Source organism: Geotrypetes seraphini, chromosome 15 (genome assembly GCF_902459505.1).
Source record: "Geotrypetes seraphini chromosome 15, aGeoSer1.1, whole genome shotgun sequence".
NCBI lineage: Eukaryota > Metazoa > Chordata > Amphibia > Gymnophiona > Dermophiidae > Geotrypetes > Geotrypetes seraphini.
This window is the reverse complement of record NC_047098.1, coordinates 44,442,949-44,461,082: the sequence shown is the minus strand read 5'-3', so window position 1 is coordinate 44,461,082 and position 18,134 is coordinate 44,442,949. Positions and strand designations below refer to the sequence as shown.

General features: G+C 42.2%; 1 protein-coding gene across 1 annotated transcript in view; it reads right to left on the bottom strand.

The window, feature by feature from the left end:
* The window catches only part of MED13 (mediator complex subunit 13), a 432,233-nt gene that overhangs the window by 282,802 nt on the left and 131,297 nt on the right, over nt 1-18,134 (bottom strand). Inside the window, exon 7 of the mRNA XM_033922821.1 lies at nt 17,417-17,579. Coding sequence (XP_033778712.1) covers nt 17,417-17,579 — 163 coding nt within the window. The remainder of the gene's footprint in view (nt 1-17,416; nt 17,580-18,134) is intronic.

Below are 18,134 nucleotides of genomic sequence, written 5' to 3'. Positions count from 1 at the left end.
TTCCGCTCTCTGAAATTTTCTGTTTGTCCCATACTTTTGTGAACTCTATTCTATTTTTTTAAATGCAATTTTTCATAATACAATTCTCAAAGACTAATAAAACTAAATTTACAAACCACAAAAGGGGATAATAAAATATCTAACAGTAATTCTATCTAGCCCACATTACTGGTGAATTTACCACAGAAATCAGATATATTTATCAATAAATCAAGCTCAAATAAGAGGGCTTACAGAACCCTCAAATAAACGAGCTAATCTTTCCTGGTGATTATCGCACTCTTCATTCAAAAATCAGCCTGAACAATTCAAACTAACAAAATAATAAACTAAGCAATTATTTCTTTCTACATTTCCCTAGTACTTAAGAATTGTTGTAGTTGAACAGGATCCCAAAATATGAATTCCTTTTCATGTAACTTAATTATACATTTGCATGGAAACTTTAAGAAAAATGTAGCTTCAAGGGCCAAAACCCTAGGTTTTAATGAAAGAAATTCCTTTATTCTCAATTGAGAGGCTTTGGCCACATCAGGAAATATTAAAACTAGATCCCCACAGAATTTGGCAAACTTATTTTTAAAGTACAATTTCATAATTAAATTTTTATCCAATTCACTCAAACAGGTCAACAGAAGAGTAGACCTAGTTTGAATCTTCTAGGAAAGCTGCAAGGATCTGTCGACAGGCTGGAAGATTCATAACCTTGTAAGAGAACCACCGAAGCAGAAAGAAAGCAGGCAATTCTTAACAACTGAGCTTACACAGAGAGGGTAGGCTATATGGAATCCTACAGGGACTAACATAAAGAAGATTATCAAAGGTAAAAACCTAATCTTCCAATCTGTTACATCCCTTCCAGATTCCAAGCTCCAAGTGACATACCAAAGCAATGGCAGCGTCTAGGAAGGAGCCTGGGGAAGAGCCTGCCCCAACCCCGAGATCCCAAAAGTGACATCAGAGCAAGCTGCCACATCCACTCAGAAAACCACGTAAAGGCATGAACAAAGGACTGAATAGCCGGCCAGCAAATTTCATCTGGATGAATCGCACGAGACTCCGCCCACGAGGCAGCAACATTGCTAGTCAAGTGGCCTTAAGAGAAACCGGTGTCTGCTTGCTATGGGCGATGTAAATCACAGAAATGGCCACGTGAAACCAACGGGCGATAGAAGGCTAAAAAGCCGGCCTACCTCACTGAGATGAAGCAGTCAGGAGAAAGAGATGAACAGATAGCCGGAATTCATTAGTCTACAGAAATGGTAGCCGAGCTGAGAAGGGAATGCAAGAACCCAAACACCATAGTTATGGGAGATTTCAACTACCCTGGGATAGACTGGTGTCTTGGAAATGGTCCAGAGAAATGTGCAAAGGAAATGGAGTTCCTGGAAGCAATCCAGGACTGCTTCATGGAACAACTAGTCGAGGCACCAACGAGAGGATCAGCGACTCTGGATCTGATCCTCAATGGGCTGAAAGGCCCCGCGAAGGATGTGGAGATCATAGGACCACTAGGAACCAGTGACCACAACATGATTCAGTTCAAAGTGCAAGTAGGAGTACCTATGGGAAAGAGAACCAAGGCAATAACATTTAACTTCAAGAAAGGGAACTATGATGCCATGAGACAAATGGTGAGAAAGAAGCTCAGAAACAGCTCCAAGGAAACTCGGACTGTGGAGCAAGCCTGGTCCCTATTCAAGGACACAGTAAACAAGGCGCAAAACCTATATATACCAAGATTTAGGAAAGGTTCCAAGAAAAATCAAACAAAGGACCCTGCATGGATAACCAGTGAAGTAAAGAAAGTGATAGGAGACAAGAAAAAATCATTTCGGAAGTGGAAAAAGGACAAAACTGAAGGAAACTGGAGAGAGCACAGGAAGCAACAAAAAGAATGTCACCGAGTAGTCAGGAAAGCCAAGAAAGAGTATGAGGAGAGACTGGCCAAGGAAGCAAGAAATTTCAAACCATTTTTCAGATATGTGAAAGGGAAACAGCCAGCGAGGGAGGAGGTGGGGCCCCTGGATGATGGTGACCGGAAGGGAGTGGTGAAAGAGGAAAAGGAGGTGGCTGGTAGGCTAAACAAGTTCTTCTCGTCGGTCTTTACAATAGAGGACACATCCAGTGTGCCAGAACCGGAAAAAATCTTCAGGGGAGATCAAGAGGGGAAATTATCATGCATGGAGGTAAGCCTCGAAGACGTTCTTAGGCAGGTAGATAGATTAAGAACGGACAAGGCTCCGGGCCCAGACGGGATCCACCCGAGAATACTGAAAGAGCTCAGAGATGAAACAGCAGAGTTACTGCAGCATATTTGCAACCTGTCCTTGAAAACAGGGGTAATCCCAGAGGACTGGAAGATAGCGAATGTTACACCGATCTTCAAAAAAGGATCGAGAGGCGACCCGGGAAACTACAGACCGGTGAGCTTAACCTCCGTTCCAGGGAAGATGGTCGAATCAATGATCAGGGAAGGTATCAATGAGCATATAGAAAAAAATAATCTGATGAGATCGAGCCAGCATGGTTTCTGTAAAGGCCGATCATGCCAGACAAATCTACTGCATTTCTTTGAGGGGATAAGTAAGCAATTGGACCAAGGTGACCCAGTAGACATTATATATCTAGATTTCCAAAAAGCCTTTGACAAGGTGCCCCATGAACGATTACTGAAGAAACTGTGGAGTCACGGGGTGGAAGGGGACGTGTACAGATGGATCAAAAATTGGCTGGCGGACAGGAAACAGAGGGTAGGAGTAAAGGGGCACTACTCTGACTGGATAGGGGTCACAAGTGGTGTTCCGCAAGGGTCAGTGCTGGGACCATTGCTGTTCAATATATTTATTAATGATCTAGAAACGGGGACAAAGTGCGAAGTTATCAAGTTCGCGGATGACACAAAACTCTCCAGCAGGGCCAGAACTGTTGAGGAATGCAAAGAATTGCAAAGCGACCTGAACAAGCTGAGTGAGTGGGCAAAAAAATGGCAGATGAGCTTCAATGTGGAGAAATGTAAGGTCTTGCACATAGGGAAGGGGAACTCCATGTACAGCTATACGATGGGAGGGAGGGTACTCGGGAAAGGCAGCCAGGAAAAAGATCTGGGGGTATTGGTAGATAACACAATGAAGCCGGCGGCACAATGTGCAGCGGCCTCAAAAAAAGCGAACAGAATGTTGGGCATTATCAAAAAAGGTATCACTACCAGAACAAAAGAAGTTATCCTGCCACTGTATCGAGCAATGGTGCGCCCACATCTGGAATACTGCGTCCAATACTGGTCGCCATACCTCAAGAAGGACATGGCAATACTCGAAAGGGTCCAGAGGAGGGCAACGAGGATGATAAAGGGTATGGAGAACCTTTCATATGCCGAACGGTTAGACAGGCTGGGGCTCTTTACCCTGGAGAAGCGGAGACTGAGAGGGGACATGATAGAAACTTATAAAATCATGAAAGGCATAGAGAAGGTGGAGAGGGACAGATTCTTTAGACTAGCAGGGACAACTAAAACAAGAGGTCATTCAGAAAAACTGAGAGGAGACAGATTCATAACGAATGCAAGGAGGTTCTTCTTCACTCAGAGGGTGGTGGACACCTGGAACGCGCTTCCCGGAGAGGTAATAAGACAGAGTACAATTCTGGGGTTCAAAAAGGGACTGGATGACTTCCTGGAAGCGAAGGGGATAACAGGGTACAGATAGAGGTTTACCGTACAGGACATTGAGCGAATAGGGTATGGATATTTCAGGTTAGGTAGGGAACACTTTCAGGTCATGGACCTGGGGGGCCGCCGCGGGAGCGGACTGCCGGGCACGATGGACCCCTGGTCTGACCCGGCAGAGGCAACGCTTATGTTCTTATGTTCTTATGTACTCCAAAGAATGAAGCAAGACTCTCCCAAAGCCCAAGTTGCGTAAGAACTGATCTTTTTGCTCCAAGTTTCAAGTTTTCTTTAGATACTTGCATGATAAACGGTATATCAAAATAAACGGTTAACAATAAAATAGAATATAAAAATGTTTAAATAAAATTTAAATAAAAGCATGGCTAAGCTAAAAGGAGGGAAGCACTTACGCATATACATACATGATACGTGGAGCAAAATGCAGGCAAATGAACCTTCTGGTTGATATGAAAATCAGAAACCATATTCAGAAGAAAAGAAGGTACTATATGGAGAAACACTCCCGCTTCTGTGATCCATAGAAAGGGATTCCTGAATGAAAGATTCCAGAACTCTGAAATACACCATACCGAGACAATTGCGACCAGAAACACAGTCTTGATAGTCAGATCCAGAAGAGAAGCATCCTTCAATGGCTGGAAAGGAGCTTCCACAAGGCCCTGCAGAACGAAGATAAGACTTCATATAGGGAAAGAATGATGCAAGGGAGGTCGCAAATGAAGTGCCCCTCTCAGAAATCTGGACACACTGAGATAAGCAGTAAGTGAACTGGAACCCCTATGTGCTTTGAAGCACAACAATCCTACTACAGTAAAAAAGTAAAAAAGCTCAATCTAGAAAATTATTGGTATTAGGGGATTCCATCATTAGAGGCATTAGCCTTGGAACACAAATCAAGAAGCCTAAAATAGTGAAATGTCTCCCAGGATCCTCAGCTACCAGGAGTACAAAAAAAAAAAATAGTCTATAATCAGGGAAAAAACTAAGAATTCCAAAACTGATGTTGTTATCCATTTGGGAACAAATGACCTGGCCAACAACTCCCCACTTTTAGCTCAGAAAGCTTTTCGGGAGCTAAGGGGTGAATTAAAACCTTTTGTAAAGACTAGCTTTTTCAGAGGTAATGCCTACATATGGAAAGAGAGAGGAAAGAGTTAGAAACACAGAGGAGTTCAATAGGTGGCTCAAAGCCTGGTGTCAAGAAGGCTTTGGGTACACAGGAGGATGGGGAAATACATGGAAAGACAAGAGACTATATGGTAATGATGGCTACATCTTAAATATGTAGAAAACAAAACAGGAAGGAAGACTCTGGTGCTCAATATATTTTATTTGATATGTTGTGACTCAACATGCTCGTGTTTCGGCCCAACCGGGCCTGCCTCAGGAATCTGAACAAATATATATAAAAATATGCTTATACACAAATAATCAGATACATGTAAAATTTAAATTTCATACACGCAAATAAACAAGTACATATAAAGATAGAAATTGCATGGTAATCAAAACATTAAAAACATTTTTTAATTTATAAAAAAACATAGAATATGAATGAAACAAAAGAAACTGGACTAAAAATGACTAAAAAAATATATACATTCCAAGAATGTTTTTTTGTATGTATAAACATCAAATATGTATTGTTCTATAACATAAAAAGAGAGTGCTAAAAACATCATACATTCCAAATAACTTAAAAACTTGACTAATATATATACACGTCATGAATCGACAGATTATTGAATCTGGCGCAAAAAAGATTAATACAAGTATATAGTAAATAGACTGATGGCATAAAATCGCAATTTGTGCATTCATGGTTAAAACATATACATATAGGTTTCCTTTTACAAAGGTGCGCTAGGGCCTTAACGTGCGCAATAGCGCGTGTTAAATTACTGCGCGCTAGCCACTACCGCCTCCTTTTTAGGAGGCAGTAAATTTTTGGCTACCGCACACTATAGCACGCGGTAATTTTGTGCGTGCACTAAAAACCCTAGAGCACCTTTGTAAAAGGAGCCCATAGTGAATAAACTAAAAACGTGAAATCATAGTTTTGCACCATCATTGATGGATCAAAACATACATGACAGATAAAGCCGTACCTATTAGTAGAATGATGTAATATCTAATATCTTCCTAAGGATGGCATAAATAAGTCTCTTACAACGTAGCAATTGGCTCCTACAGAGAGGTATATAACAGACAGGAAGGTAAAAAAAGGAAAAGAAGAAAAGAGAAAAAATGAAAAAAAGAAAGGACAAAAAGGGAAAACGTAAAACAAACAGAGATTATAGTGTTTGTCTGAACAAAAACAAAATATGTTAAACTTATCACTCAGTAGAGGTGTTAAAGTGACAGAAGACTGTATACCAATTGTGGTATAAAAGGTTCTTAATAAACAAACGTGAATGATGCATAAACAAGAGAACATTAATCTTCATTTAAACACATTGTTTCAAGAAAATATTGAAACACGCAGGCACTTACTACAAGCTGGTGCAGCACTTATACAAAAAGCTTGGCCTAAAAACAAATGTTGAACATAAACTATCTTTGTTAAAACCAGAAACCATAAACTTAAATCAGAAATCACTAGTACAAATATAGATGGCAAAGATTGATAATGGTGGACAAAATTGCCAGGGACCAAAGAAGGACATAAATTATCACAATACCAAAATCTAGAACAATGTCCCGCAAACTTTCTCGAGTCACGGCACACTAAAGGTAGTGGCCCTGGCTCAAGGCACAGGTGGGGGGTGCCAGACAGGAAGAGGGCAAGAGAGAAGGATAGGTGCTAGTGTCCACTGACTGCCTACAGATGTGCCTCTTGCCACGAGAGGCATGTCCTGTAGGCAGTCAGCTGGTGCTGGCGCCTCTCCTCCTCCCCAATGTACCACAGAACACCTGAAACCTCAGGAGGCACACTAGTGTGCCTTGGCACACAGATTGAGATACACTGATCTAGAGGATAAAAAAACTTAAAATGTAAGAAGGCTTGGAATCTCAAAGATGCAGAGGATGCTGTCATAGACTGTCATAAAAACTAATACACCGGAGCGGATTGTGCACGGTGATCGGATAATTAAGCAACAAAGTACACCGTGCCATGAAAAACAAACATAAGATGATTCAGGACTTACCCCTTATCTGAAACAGCACTTATCTCCACGGGAGCAAGAAATTGAAAATCAGAGTCAGGATTGAAAGTCAAAAAGAGCGCAAATACTGGGAAAAAAGGCATGAGAAACAAAACTAAATTGGCCAATAAAACTAACGTGATGTCATGAAACTAGAAAAAAAAAACAGATTGTGCGTACGTATGCACATGGCATGTTGGCAAGCTGCCAAGAACATCATAGAAAAAAACCACCATGCCAGAACTCAAAGGCCTTGAGCATGCGCAGATGCTCAAGGCCCAGCAAAAAGGACTGCAGATCTTCAGGCACCAGCATGTCCTGTGCGTTGGTGCCTGTGCCGGGTGCCAGATGGAGGGTAAGCATAGTGTTCGGGTGGGTGGGGGTGCCGGATCGCGGGGGGGGAGGGTGCCAAATCGCGAGGGGAGGCGCTCGCACATCGAGGTAAGCTCGGTTTGCGAGGCACCAATTTTGCAAATGTTTTGTTCATCTTGCAAAACACTTGCAAACCGGTGCACTCGTAAACCGAGGTACCACTGTATATAAAATAATGTGATTATGGAAAGCAACTTAATGGGTGGCATATCAATCACTTAAAACACTGCACTTTCAATTACATCTAGAAAAACTACATTAATGGGTTGGGAACTGGCTTGGAGATAGGCTTCAAAGGGTGGTGGTGAACGGCACACCCTCTGAAATGACGGAGGTGATCAGTGGAGTGCCACAGGGCTTGGTCTTGGGCCCAATCCTATTCAACATCTTTATAAGGGACTTGGCAGAAGGGCTTCGGGGTAAAATAACATTATTCGCTGATGACGCCAAACTAAGTAATGTAGTGGGCAAATGCACAATAGATGATGTTTCAATGCCCGACAACATGATGCACGACCTACTCCTACTGGAGCGCTGGTCTAGGTCCTGGCAACTCAACTTCAATGCCAAAAAATGCAAAGTTATGCACCTGGGCAAAAAAAATCCATGCAAGACTTACACCCTAAATGGAGAGATCCTAACAAGAACTGAAGCAGAACGTGACCTAGGGGTGATCGTCAGTGAGGACATGAAGGCTGCCAATCAAGTGGAGCAAGCTTCATCCAAAGCAAGACAAGTCATAGGTTGCATACGCAGGGGTTTCGTCAGCCGAAAGCCGGAAGTCATTATGCCGCTGTATAGATCCATGGTGAGGCCCCATCTGGAATACTGTGTGCAATTCTGGAGGCCGCATTATCGCAAGGATGTGCTGAGACTGGAGTCGGTTCAGAGAATGGCCACCCGGATGGTCTCGGGACTCAAGGATCTCCCATACGAGGAACGGCTAAACAAATTGCAGCTATACTCACTCGAGGAGCGCAGAGAGAGGGGGGACATGATCGAGACGTTCAAGTACCTCTCGGGCCGCATAGAGACGGAGGAAGATATCTTCCTTTTCAAGGGTCCCACGACAACAAGAGGGCATCCGTGGAAAATTAGGGGAGGGAAACTACGAGCTGACACCAGGAAATTCTTTTTCACAGAAAGGGTGGTTGATCGCTGGAATAGTCTTCCAATGCATGTGATCGAGGCCAGCAGCGTGCCTGATTTTAAGGCCAAATGGGATCGTCACATGGGATCTATTCACAGGGCGAAGGTAGGGGAGGGATCTATTCATAGGGCGAAGGTAGAGGAGGGACATTAAGGTGGGCAGACTAGATGGGCCTTGGCCCTTATCTGCCGTCTATTTCTATGTTTCTATGTTTCTATGTTTAATGGTATTATCACAAGCCTATCAGGTACACATACAGAATACTTGAACTGTGAACCTCACTGCTGATTGCTTTCAAAAGTGAATGTCCATGCGAGATGTATGTCTAAAATCTTACTGCTAACCACAATGTACTTATAAGTCTTTACAACATGAACACAAACTAAAAACTAAATAAAGCTTCTTTTACTTGAAAGAATTGAGGATAAAAAATAAAATGTACGCATGACAATCTAACACAGTGATGTGTTGTAAATAATAATAATAATCAATTTATATACCTCAAGGCCGTAAAGTTCTATGTGGTTTACAGTAGTTATAAAAAAACAATAAGTTGAATAGAACTAAAAAAGTTAAAAGCCAATAATTAGAGACACTAAAATAATCAAAATAGTGCATAATAAAATTTTTACGAATTAGCTGCCTAAATACTTCGAAAACAGATGTTTTTAGATGTCTCCTAAATTCCCCATAAGTGTCAGTAAGCAAAAGCAATTGTTCTAAATCCTTACCCCATAACGCTGCTTGATATGAAAAAAGATTTTGATGATGTTTTTTAAGTTTACATCCTCTAACAGGCAGAAAAACAAAATTCAGATGTGAGTTTCTCTTATGTCTGTTAGTTGCAAAAGAGAAAAGCTCAATTATATATTTGGGAGCTAAACCAAAGAAAACCTTAAAACAAAAGCAACCAAACTTAAACTTTACCCGCGCCTCTATTGGCAGCCAATACAGTACTCGAGAGGAGGGTGTTACGTGATCGTATTTCTTCAACCTAAAAATCAGCCTGACCTCCGCATTTTGTATCATTTGCAATCGTTGCATATTCTTCTAGGAAACTGCCAAATAGGCAATATTGCAGTAATCAAGTTGGCTTAGTATAAGAGACTGTACCAAAACTCTAAATGATGAAACATCAAAATACGTCCTAATGGACCGAAGCTTCCAAAGAGTAAAGAAACCCTTTCTGACCAAAGAGTCCACCTGGTTCTTCATAGTCAAGCTCTGTACTGACCATACAGTTATCAATTTGTTAAAAAATGAACTAATATTATATATATATATATATATATATATATATATATATATATAGCACAGTTACTTACCGTAACAGGTGTTATCCAGGGATAGTAGGCCGATATTCTTGGCTGATGGGTGACAGCACCGACGGAGCCCCGGTACGGACAATTTTAGAGTGATTGCACTCTAAGAACTTGGAAAGTTCTAGTTAGGCCGCACCGCGCATGCGCCTTCCCGACCGACAAAGGCGCGCGGTCCCCAGTTAGGATAAGCCAGCTAAGAAGCCAACCCGGGGAGGTGGGAGGGACGCAAGAATATCTGCCTGTTGTCCCTGGATAACACCTGTTACGGTAAGTAACTGTGCTTTATCCCAGGACAAGCAGGCAGCATATTCTTAACTGATGGGTGACCTCCAAGCTAACAAAAAGAGGGATGGAGGGAAGGTTGGCCATCAGGAAAAAAGATTTTGTAAAACAGATTGGCCGAAGTGTCCATCCCGTCTGGAGAATGAATCCAGACAATAGTGAGATGTAAAAGGATTTTCCAACAGCCGTTGGAAACACGCGACTTCTTAGCTCCGCGGAAACTAAGAAACTGGGGACCGCGCGCCTTCGTCGGGCGGGAAGGCACTTGCGCACGCGCGGTGCGGCCTAACTAGAACTTTCTAAGTTCTTAGAGTGCAATCACTCTAAAATTGTCCGTACCGGGGCTCCGTCGGTGCCGTCACCCATCAGTCAAGCATATGCTGCCTGCTTGTCCTGGGATGGATATATATATATATATACTAGTCATTAAGCCCGTTACATTAACGGGTGCTAGAATATGTCTATCTGTCTTTCTTTCTTTCTATGTCTCTCTCTGCCCCTGTCTCTTTCTTCCTTTCTTTATCTCTCTCCCTCCCACTGTCTGTCTCTCTCCCTGGCCCCCTTTGTCTGTCTGTGTTTATTTCTTTCTGTCTCTCTCCCTGCCTGCTGTCTTTCATTCTCATGCGCTACCTGCCTGGCCCTCTTTTGTCTCCCCCCCTAAAGCAAACCAAGATTGCTCCCTGGCCCCCTATCCCTTTCCCCCCCTCCCCCACTTCCCTGTGCAGCAACAGCAGCATTCCCCTCCTTCTCTGTGTAGCAGCATTCCCCCACACTTCCCTGTACAGAAGCAGCATTCTCTCCTTCCCAGAGCAGCAACATTCCCCCCTTTCCCTGTGTAGCAGCAGCATTCCCCCCCTTCCCTGTGCACCCATCCCTTGCCTGCTCCCCCTGTTCCCTTCCCCCGTCCATCAACATTCATTTCCTGCTCTCCCTGTGCATACGCTCTACTTGCCTCAAAGAAAAGCGCTGCACCGCGCTGTTGCTGGCCTCCGTGTCTTCTCTACACTGCGGCCAACCCTAGCGGAAACAGGAAGTTGTGAGAGGGCGGGCCGCAGTGGAGAGAAGATAGTGAAGCCAGTGGCAGCACAGCGCAGCGCTTTTCAGTTAAACGCTGTGAGTAGGCGAGAGGGAGGAGGGGGAAAATAGATGGCGGCAGGGGGGTTTGGAGGTCGGGGCGCAAGCGGCAAGCCGTCGCTCGCGTCTGAAGATTTAAAAAAGGCACTTGGCATTGGGGCGCGTGCGGCAAGCCGCTGCTCGCGCCTGAAGATTTTAAAAGCTCCCTGGATCGGTCTGCCCTGCTCCTTACCTTAGTATATTTTTAAGTTGAAAGACACAGCGGCGGCGGCTCCTCGCAGGAGCAGGGCAGACCGAAGAACAGCACGGCCGACAGCCACCACGTCCGACATCCGCCTCGGGGGAGGAGAGAGAGTGTTTCACGCGCATGCGTACTCCTATCTGCGAATTTATGTCTGTATTTTTCTTTCTGTCTCTTTCCTCCCTCCATTTCCCTGTGTAGCGCTGTCTCTGCTTTCTTCCTCAGTCTTCACTCTCGAGCTGTAACATTACTGCTTAGCTTTTTCTCCCTGCAAGCATCTCTGCTCTCTTTCTCATCCCCAGTCTCTTTGCTATTTTTCTCTTCTTGCAGGGGTCTCTGCTCTCCTTTCTCTATATGTTCCTGATTCCTGCAAACTTCTGTTTTCTCTGTATGCTCTTGATCCTGTGTTTCCCTGTAGGTGTCTCTTCCTTTTTTTTTTTTTATTCCTTCTTCACATATGGTTGATTTATTAAAAGTTTTTATATTTTTCCTATTTGTTGCATGCCTGTCTCCTTGGCCGCTGTATGTTTCTCTTTTTTTGCTTTCTGTGTTTGTTTGTGTTTTTTTGCCGATTGTCTACTTGGTCGCTGTCAGTCTGTCTGTCTCATTGGCTGCTGTATGTCTTTTTTGCAGTCTAACTCCTTGGCCACTGTATGTCTGTATGGTTTATTTTCCTGAATTTATCCTTGGGCATTGTATTTTTTATTTTTTTCTGTTTGTCTCATTGGCTGTTTGTATATATATATTTTTTTTTTTTTCTGTCTCCTTGCCCACTGTCTCTCTGTCTGTCTCCTTGGCTGCTGTATGTCTGTTTGTCATTTTTTTCCCTGTGTCTCTCTCTCTCCTTGTCCTCTGTGTTTTGTTATTTTTTCAATCTGTCTCTTTAGCCCCCTGTCCTTCTGTGAGTGTCTGTGTGTCTCTCTCTCCTTGTCCTCTGTGTTTTGTTATTTTTTCAATCTGTCTCTTTAGCCCCCTGTCCTTCTGTGAGTGTCTGTGTGTCTCTCTCTCCTTGTACACTGTTGTTTTTTTGTTTTTTTCAATATCTCTTTAGCTCCTGATCCTCTCTCACTGACCCTTGCGCGACTGCATGTTATTCCGGCTGGGTTTCCATGGCAACCCTGCTCGCAGGTCTGTGAGTGTAGGGCCGTTTTGTCGGGTCTGGCGGCGCTGTGTAGCGGGGAGGCGGGGCCTCAGCACCGGTCGGGCAGCTCGCACCGCCGGCCCCCAGGAGCCCGAGGTCGGCGGCGGGGGAGGCAGGGACATGCCTGGTGTGCCATGGTGCAGGAGGAACGGAGATCAGCGGCTGGCTGCAGTCCTGCTTGTGGAGGCGATCGGCTGGTGACGTATAAGCACGCATGCGCACTCCTTCAGCCACAGACCTACAGCACACGGAACACGCAAATAAGAGTGCGCATGCGCGAGTTAGCCTTTTATTATATAGGATATAGTGTATTAAATGTTATGGAGGATTGATAATTGGAGAAATGAATAAGAAAGAACATGGAATGCAAATCACAATATAGCAAATGGGCGAACAAGAAATACAGAAAAAAAAAAAATAAAGAGAGAAAACAGGAGGAGTCATAGAATGAAGAATGCAGTAATTTCAGATGAACATAATTATATCATTTCACAGAAAATGTCTCAGATCGAACTCAATAGTCAAACCTCTGGGAGTTACTGTATCAATTACTGTATAAATTATTTTCTGTTCTTCTCTGAGAAATCTCTGGTCTATATTACCTCCTCTCCAATTCAATTGTATGATGTTTAGCACAACAAACTTTTAAAATCAGATATTGTATGGTTGCTCTCCATCCAATGTTTCACCAAAGGAGCTGATTCTATGTGTCTGCTGATACAACTCTTATGCGTGTTTATTCTGGTTTTGATCATCCTTTTAGTTTTGCCTATGTACCATAAATTGCATGGGCATATAATGCAATAGATCACTGTTGAGGTGTTACAATTGGAACTGTGCTTTAGCCTAATTGTTTTCTTAGTGACAGGGTGTGTGTTTTCTGCCAATTGAATGCAATGCCTGCAAACTGTGCAAGACCCACAAGGTAAGTATCCCATAGATCTTGGAGGTTGTCTATAGCATAGGGTTGGTAAAGCAGATAGTACTAAAAATTCCTTTAAATTTTTGGACCTTGAATAGGCAACGGTTGGCAAGACATCTATGAAACAAGTGTGAGACTGGACCATGTGCCAGTGTTTCTTAATGATCTTCTGAATATCATTTGATAGATACGAGAAACGTAAAATGCAAACCAATTTGGGGTCCTTTTCTCTCTGTGATCCATGCAGAAGTAATTGTCTATCCTTCTATCTTGCTTTTCAATTACATTCCTCAAAGCACCTAGATGGATATCCACGTTCTGAAAAGCTTTTTATCATTTTGGATGCTTGTTTCTCATATTTGTGTGTGGAGACGTAGTTGCGAGTATGGCAAGTTTTTTTTTCAGAGAGCGATTGTGATAACTGGTATAATGCAAGTAAGTATTGCGATCTGTATCTTTTTTATAGATTGTAGGTCTGAAGTTGTCCTGTGTTTTACTAATCTTGATGTCTAGATAGGATATCTCATTTGGATCATACCGTATTTTGAATTTCAAGTTTGGATCAAGTAAGTTTATCCATTCATGGAACTCGTGAAGTCTGTCTACTCCTCCTTTCCACACAATGAATACATCATCTATAGAACATTTATAAATGACAATTCCATCTGAAAAAGGGTTATTGCTACGATGAATTTCTTCAAATTGTACGACATACACGTTTGCGAGGTCAGGTGCTATAGAAGAGCCCATGGCAGTACTCCTTATTTGTTGAAAGAAGACATCCTGAAAACAAAAATAGTTATTTGCCAATGCTATTGTTGCCAGTGTCAGAATGAAGTGGTTTGGAATTCTTTTGTGTGTCTCTCGTCTCTGCAATGTTTTCTCGACTATGGCCAATGATTCTAATTGCGGTATATTCATGTAAAGGGATTCTATGTCCATGGTTATTAAAACAGTATTTTGAAGATCTCCTTCATAAGATTCTAAAATATTATTCATATGTGATGTATCTCTGACATAAGATTCTATTTGTGGTACGAAAGGTCTTAAAAAGAAATCAACAAATATTGACAAAGGTTCCAAAATAGAATTATTTCTAGAGACAATAGGCCGGCTGTGTGGCTCTGAGATAGATTTATAGATTTTTGGTAATACGTATATTGTGGGAATGACTGGGTTCTTCTCTATGAGAAAGTCGTTCTCTTTGATTGTAATATAACCCGTATCCTTTGCTATTTTAACTAATTCATCAATCTCCTTTTTCAATCAGTGGGGTTTTTATCCAGAATGTAATAATAGGTATCATCATAAAGATGTCTTATTTCTTGAATGTATTTATCTCTGTCTAGAATCACAATTCCGCCCCCTTTGTCTGCTGGTTTGATAACTATGTCTGTGTTTTCTGAAAGTTCGAAGACTGTTTTGTGTTCTTCTTTGGTCAAATTAAAAAATGCTTTTTTTCTTATGATTGGCCTCTAAATGCTCTATATCTCTAAGGACACATTTCTGAAAGGTGTCTATGGCCAGATCTATAGTTGTTGTTGGTATCCAATTTGACTTCCGTTTCATTATAGACATATCGCAGTATTCACTTGTGTTGGAAAAGAATTGTTTAATCTGTAATTTTCTACTACACTTAAACAGGTCAACAATGTAATCCAGATCAGATGTAGCTGGATGGGAGGGCTCCTGCACATGAACCCTTGCTTCAAGAAAGGCGTTGCACCCGCCAGCTCCATCAAATGAGCTGGTTCCGAAGAATACACTCTCTAGAGGAGCCAAATGAAATCCGGGGCCATTGCTGGGTCCCGCTGAGGTATCCACCGCTGCACAAAAGGAGTTCCCAGACTCAGTTTGCAGACAATTGGCACCAGAGTCCAGAACGGCTCCTGAGTAAGACTTTTTGCCCATATCACAGACTGCCTCCCCAACCCTGGCAAACCTGGAGAAGGCAAAGTCCGAAGCTCCCACCCCCTCCTTCAGCATGCTGCGGAACATGGTACACAGACATTGTTCCAGCACTAATATGACGAAATCCACACATGTAATAGACAGATTAGAGGCTAATTCATCCACCCCAATTGATTTTCAACATAATTGAGGAGTTTTGAGGCAGAAATCAAGCTTAGAAAAAAGACTGATAAAATCCAAGATAGCACCAAAAATGGTAAAAATAAAAATTTTAAAAATAAAAAAGTGATTTGGGGTTTGGGGAGGTGGGAGACCTGAACCCTACCCTCAGAAACTATCAAAAATTAATTTTACAGAGTTCCACAGACCCCCTCCCCCCCCACCCCACCCCCCGAACTCTCATAGGAAATAATGGAGGTATACTTACAGTCTCTGAAGTGCCTGCCTGCCAGCTCTGTACACTGCAGCTGAATGGAAAAAAATGATTTTCTGCCTCAGAACTACTCCAAATTGACCAAATTTGAAGATCTTTGGACTGCCAGTCGAACGGACTCCAACTATCTTCACCTCCACAGATCCTTTCCACACGACCGGGGTCCGGAAATTCAGCCTGCATCCTGAAACCATGAGTGACTTTGACACAGGACGCAAACAGCCTGCGTTTAAACCCCTGACCAAGTCAGCAGGCAAGCGATCTTCCAGGGTAAAAGATCCAGAGTCTGAGAAGGGTGGCACACAGAAGGCTGGCTCCACAAGTCTACCAGTTTCTCTGTGAAGCAGCAGTCTGGCTCCATGGAACTGCGTCTTTTTCTCCAGCGGAGGACACCCCAAGGGGTCTCATGGCACTGAAGCCACCGGAAAAAAATAAACTTTAGTGACCAAAATAAGAAAAAGAAGCAGATCAGAAGACTTCTGCACAGATTGCTTACAGAAATTGAAACATCTAAGGAAGGAGCAGCATATGCTCAGAAAAGTGGTTGAATTTCTAAAGCTCCCGGATTGAAGGAAGAGATTGAACACCTAGAGTATGGAATCCGGAAGGGACAAAACAGAACATTTTAATATGTATCCTGCCTAGTCCCACAGATTTATCTACTTTTAAGTTTGCTAGTTCCTTACAAAATGTCCAAGAATGTTTTAAAGTTTATCCATTTTTGTAACCTTACCCAAAGCTTCTTTCACAGTGAACACCAAACAGAAATTTGTTTAGCAATTTTTTGCCCATCACTGCATAATCTTCTCCTGCTCCTCTTAGTATTACAGTGCAGCGTTTGCACTTCCTCTTCTCTTTCATCTGTGCTTTCATTCTCTTGATTCAGTAAAGAATTTTGTAGCAGACCAGAAGAATGTGACCAGTATATTACAGCAGTTAATACTATGTATACTTAATACTCAAATGATGTTTTTCTATTAAATACTTCATAATAGACCCCAGAATTTGCTTTACTAAAATAGAAAAGACAGATTTTACTTATATCTTACTTAAGAGTTAGAATATTTAAAAATTCTATTTACACCACAGCTGCATTTCGATTAAAATTTTTTATCACCACAATTAATCACATGATTACAGGACCAATATCTCCCTCTCTCCTGTCCCCAGGTTGAACACCTCTCCTTTTCTCTTCCTTTCCTCCCTCCATCTCCAATTATCCAGCATCTCTTCCCCCACCCACATCCCCAGGCCATTCTCTCTCTCTTTTTCCTTCCAGGAGGTCCAACTTCCTGTTTCCACAGGAGCAGGAGAGTCAGAAGGAAAGGGCAGGAACTGGATTCTGGCCACATGCAGCAAATGAGTATTTCTGTTGAGGATTGAAAGAAGAGCAAATTTAAGCTATAAAACAGTGGGCAATTGAGGGGAGAAGCAGTCAAACCACAGGCAGGGTAGGGAGAGAAAGATGCCTGATATTGCAGAGAGTGGTGTGGGGGCAGGAGGAAAAGAAGGGGAGATTTGGGAGGAGATGGGACAGGAGACTCTGCAGTATGGCTAATTTTATTAGCTGCAATTAATTTTAACTGCTACTAACATGTTAATCGTGGTATTAACCATAATGTAATACCCTAATTTACATAAAAATTTAAAATATTAGCACATGTTAATAACAGTCAATAACTCAAGATTTATTAGTATTTTAATACAATACAATAGGATTAAGATACGTACTTGTTCTGTGATCTGTTCATGGTGCATTCTTGCCACACCTTATCCACCACCTGATTGGCTAATTTCCTAGGGATTTTCCCTCCATGGTGGCTAGTGCTGTCAGAACTCAATCCATCAGAAACATTAGAGAACTTCGCCCACTTCTGAGCTGACTGAGCATCCACTAGAAAGGAAAGGGCAGAAATAGTTTAACTATAGAAGAGTGCATCTACTAATCAGTGACTATTTAGAACCATGCCAATCAAAGTGTATTCTGGCAAGCTGTGTGAAAAAAAAATATTAAATCAGGGCTACTTCTGAGACATAGCCTGAAAGGTCAAATATATGAAACTGACAAGAAGAGAATGTGGACAAGGGAAGCAATCACTAATGACTCCTGAACATCAAACTCCTATCTATGGACCAGAGAAAGATTAGGTTAGTGGAAAGATTATATGTGAAGGTTGTTTACTCTTTCCAAAAATACTAGGACTAGGGGGCATGCGATGAGGCTAAGTAGTAGTAGATTTAAAATAAATCAGAAAAATATTTCTTCACACAACATATTTATTTATTTCAATTTCTATTCCGTCCTCCCAGTAGCTCAAAATGGGTTACAAGTCAACATTCACAATGGAAAACATTTTGGACAGTACAAGACTATACAGCAACTTAAGTACAGGAGAGTGCAGAATGAGGGGGAATATAAGGGGGCCAAGGAGTGGTTTGCAGTTAGAAT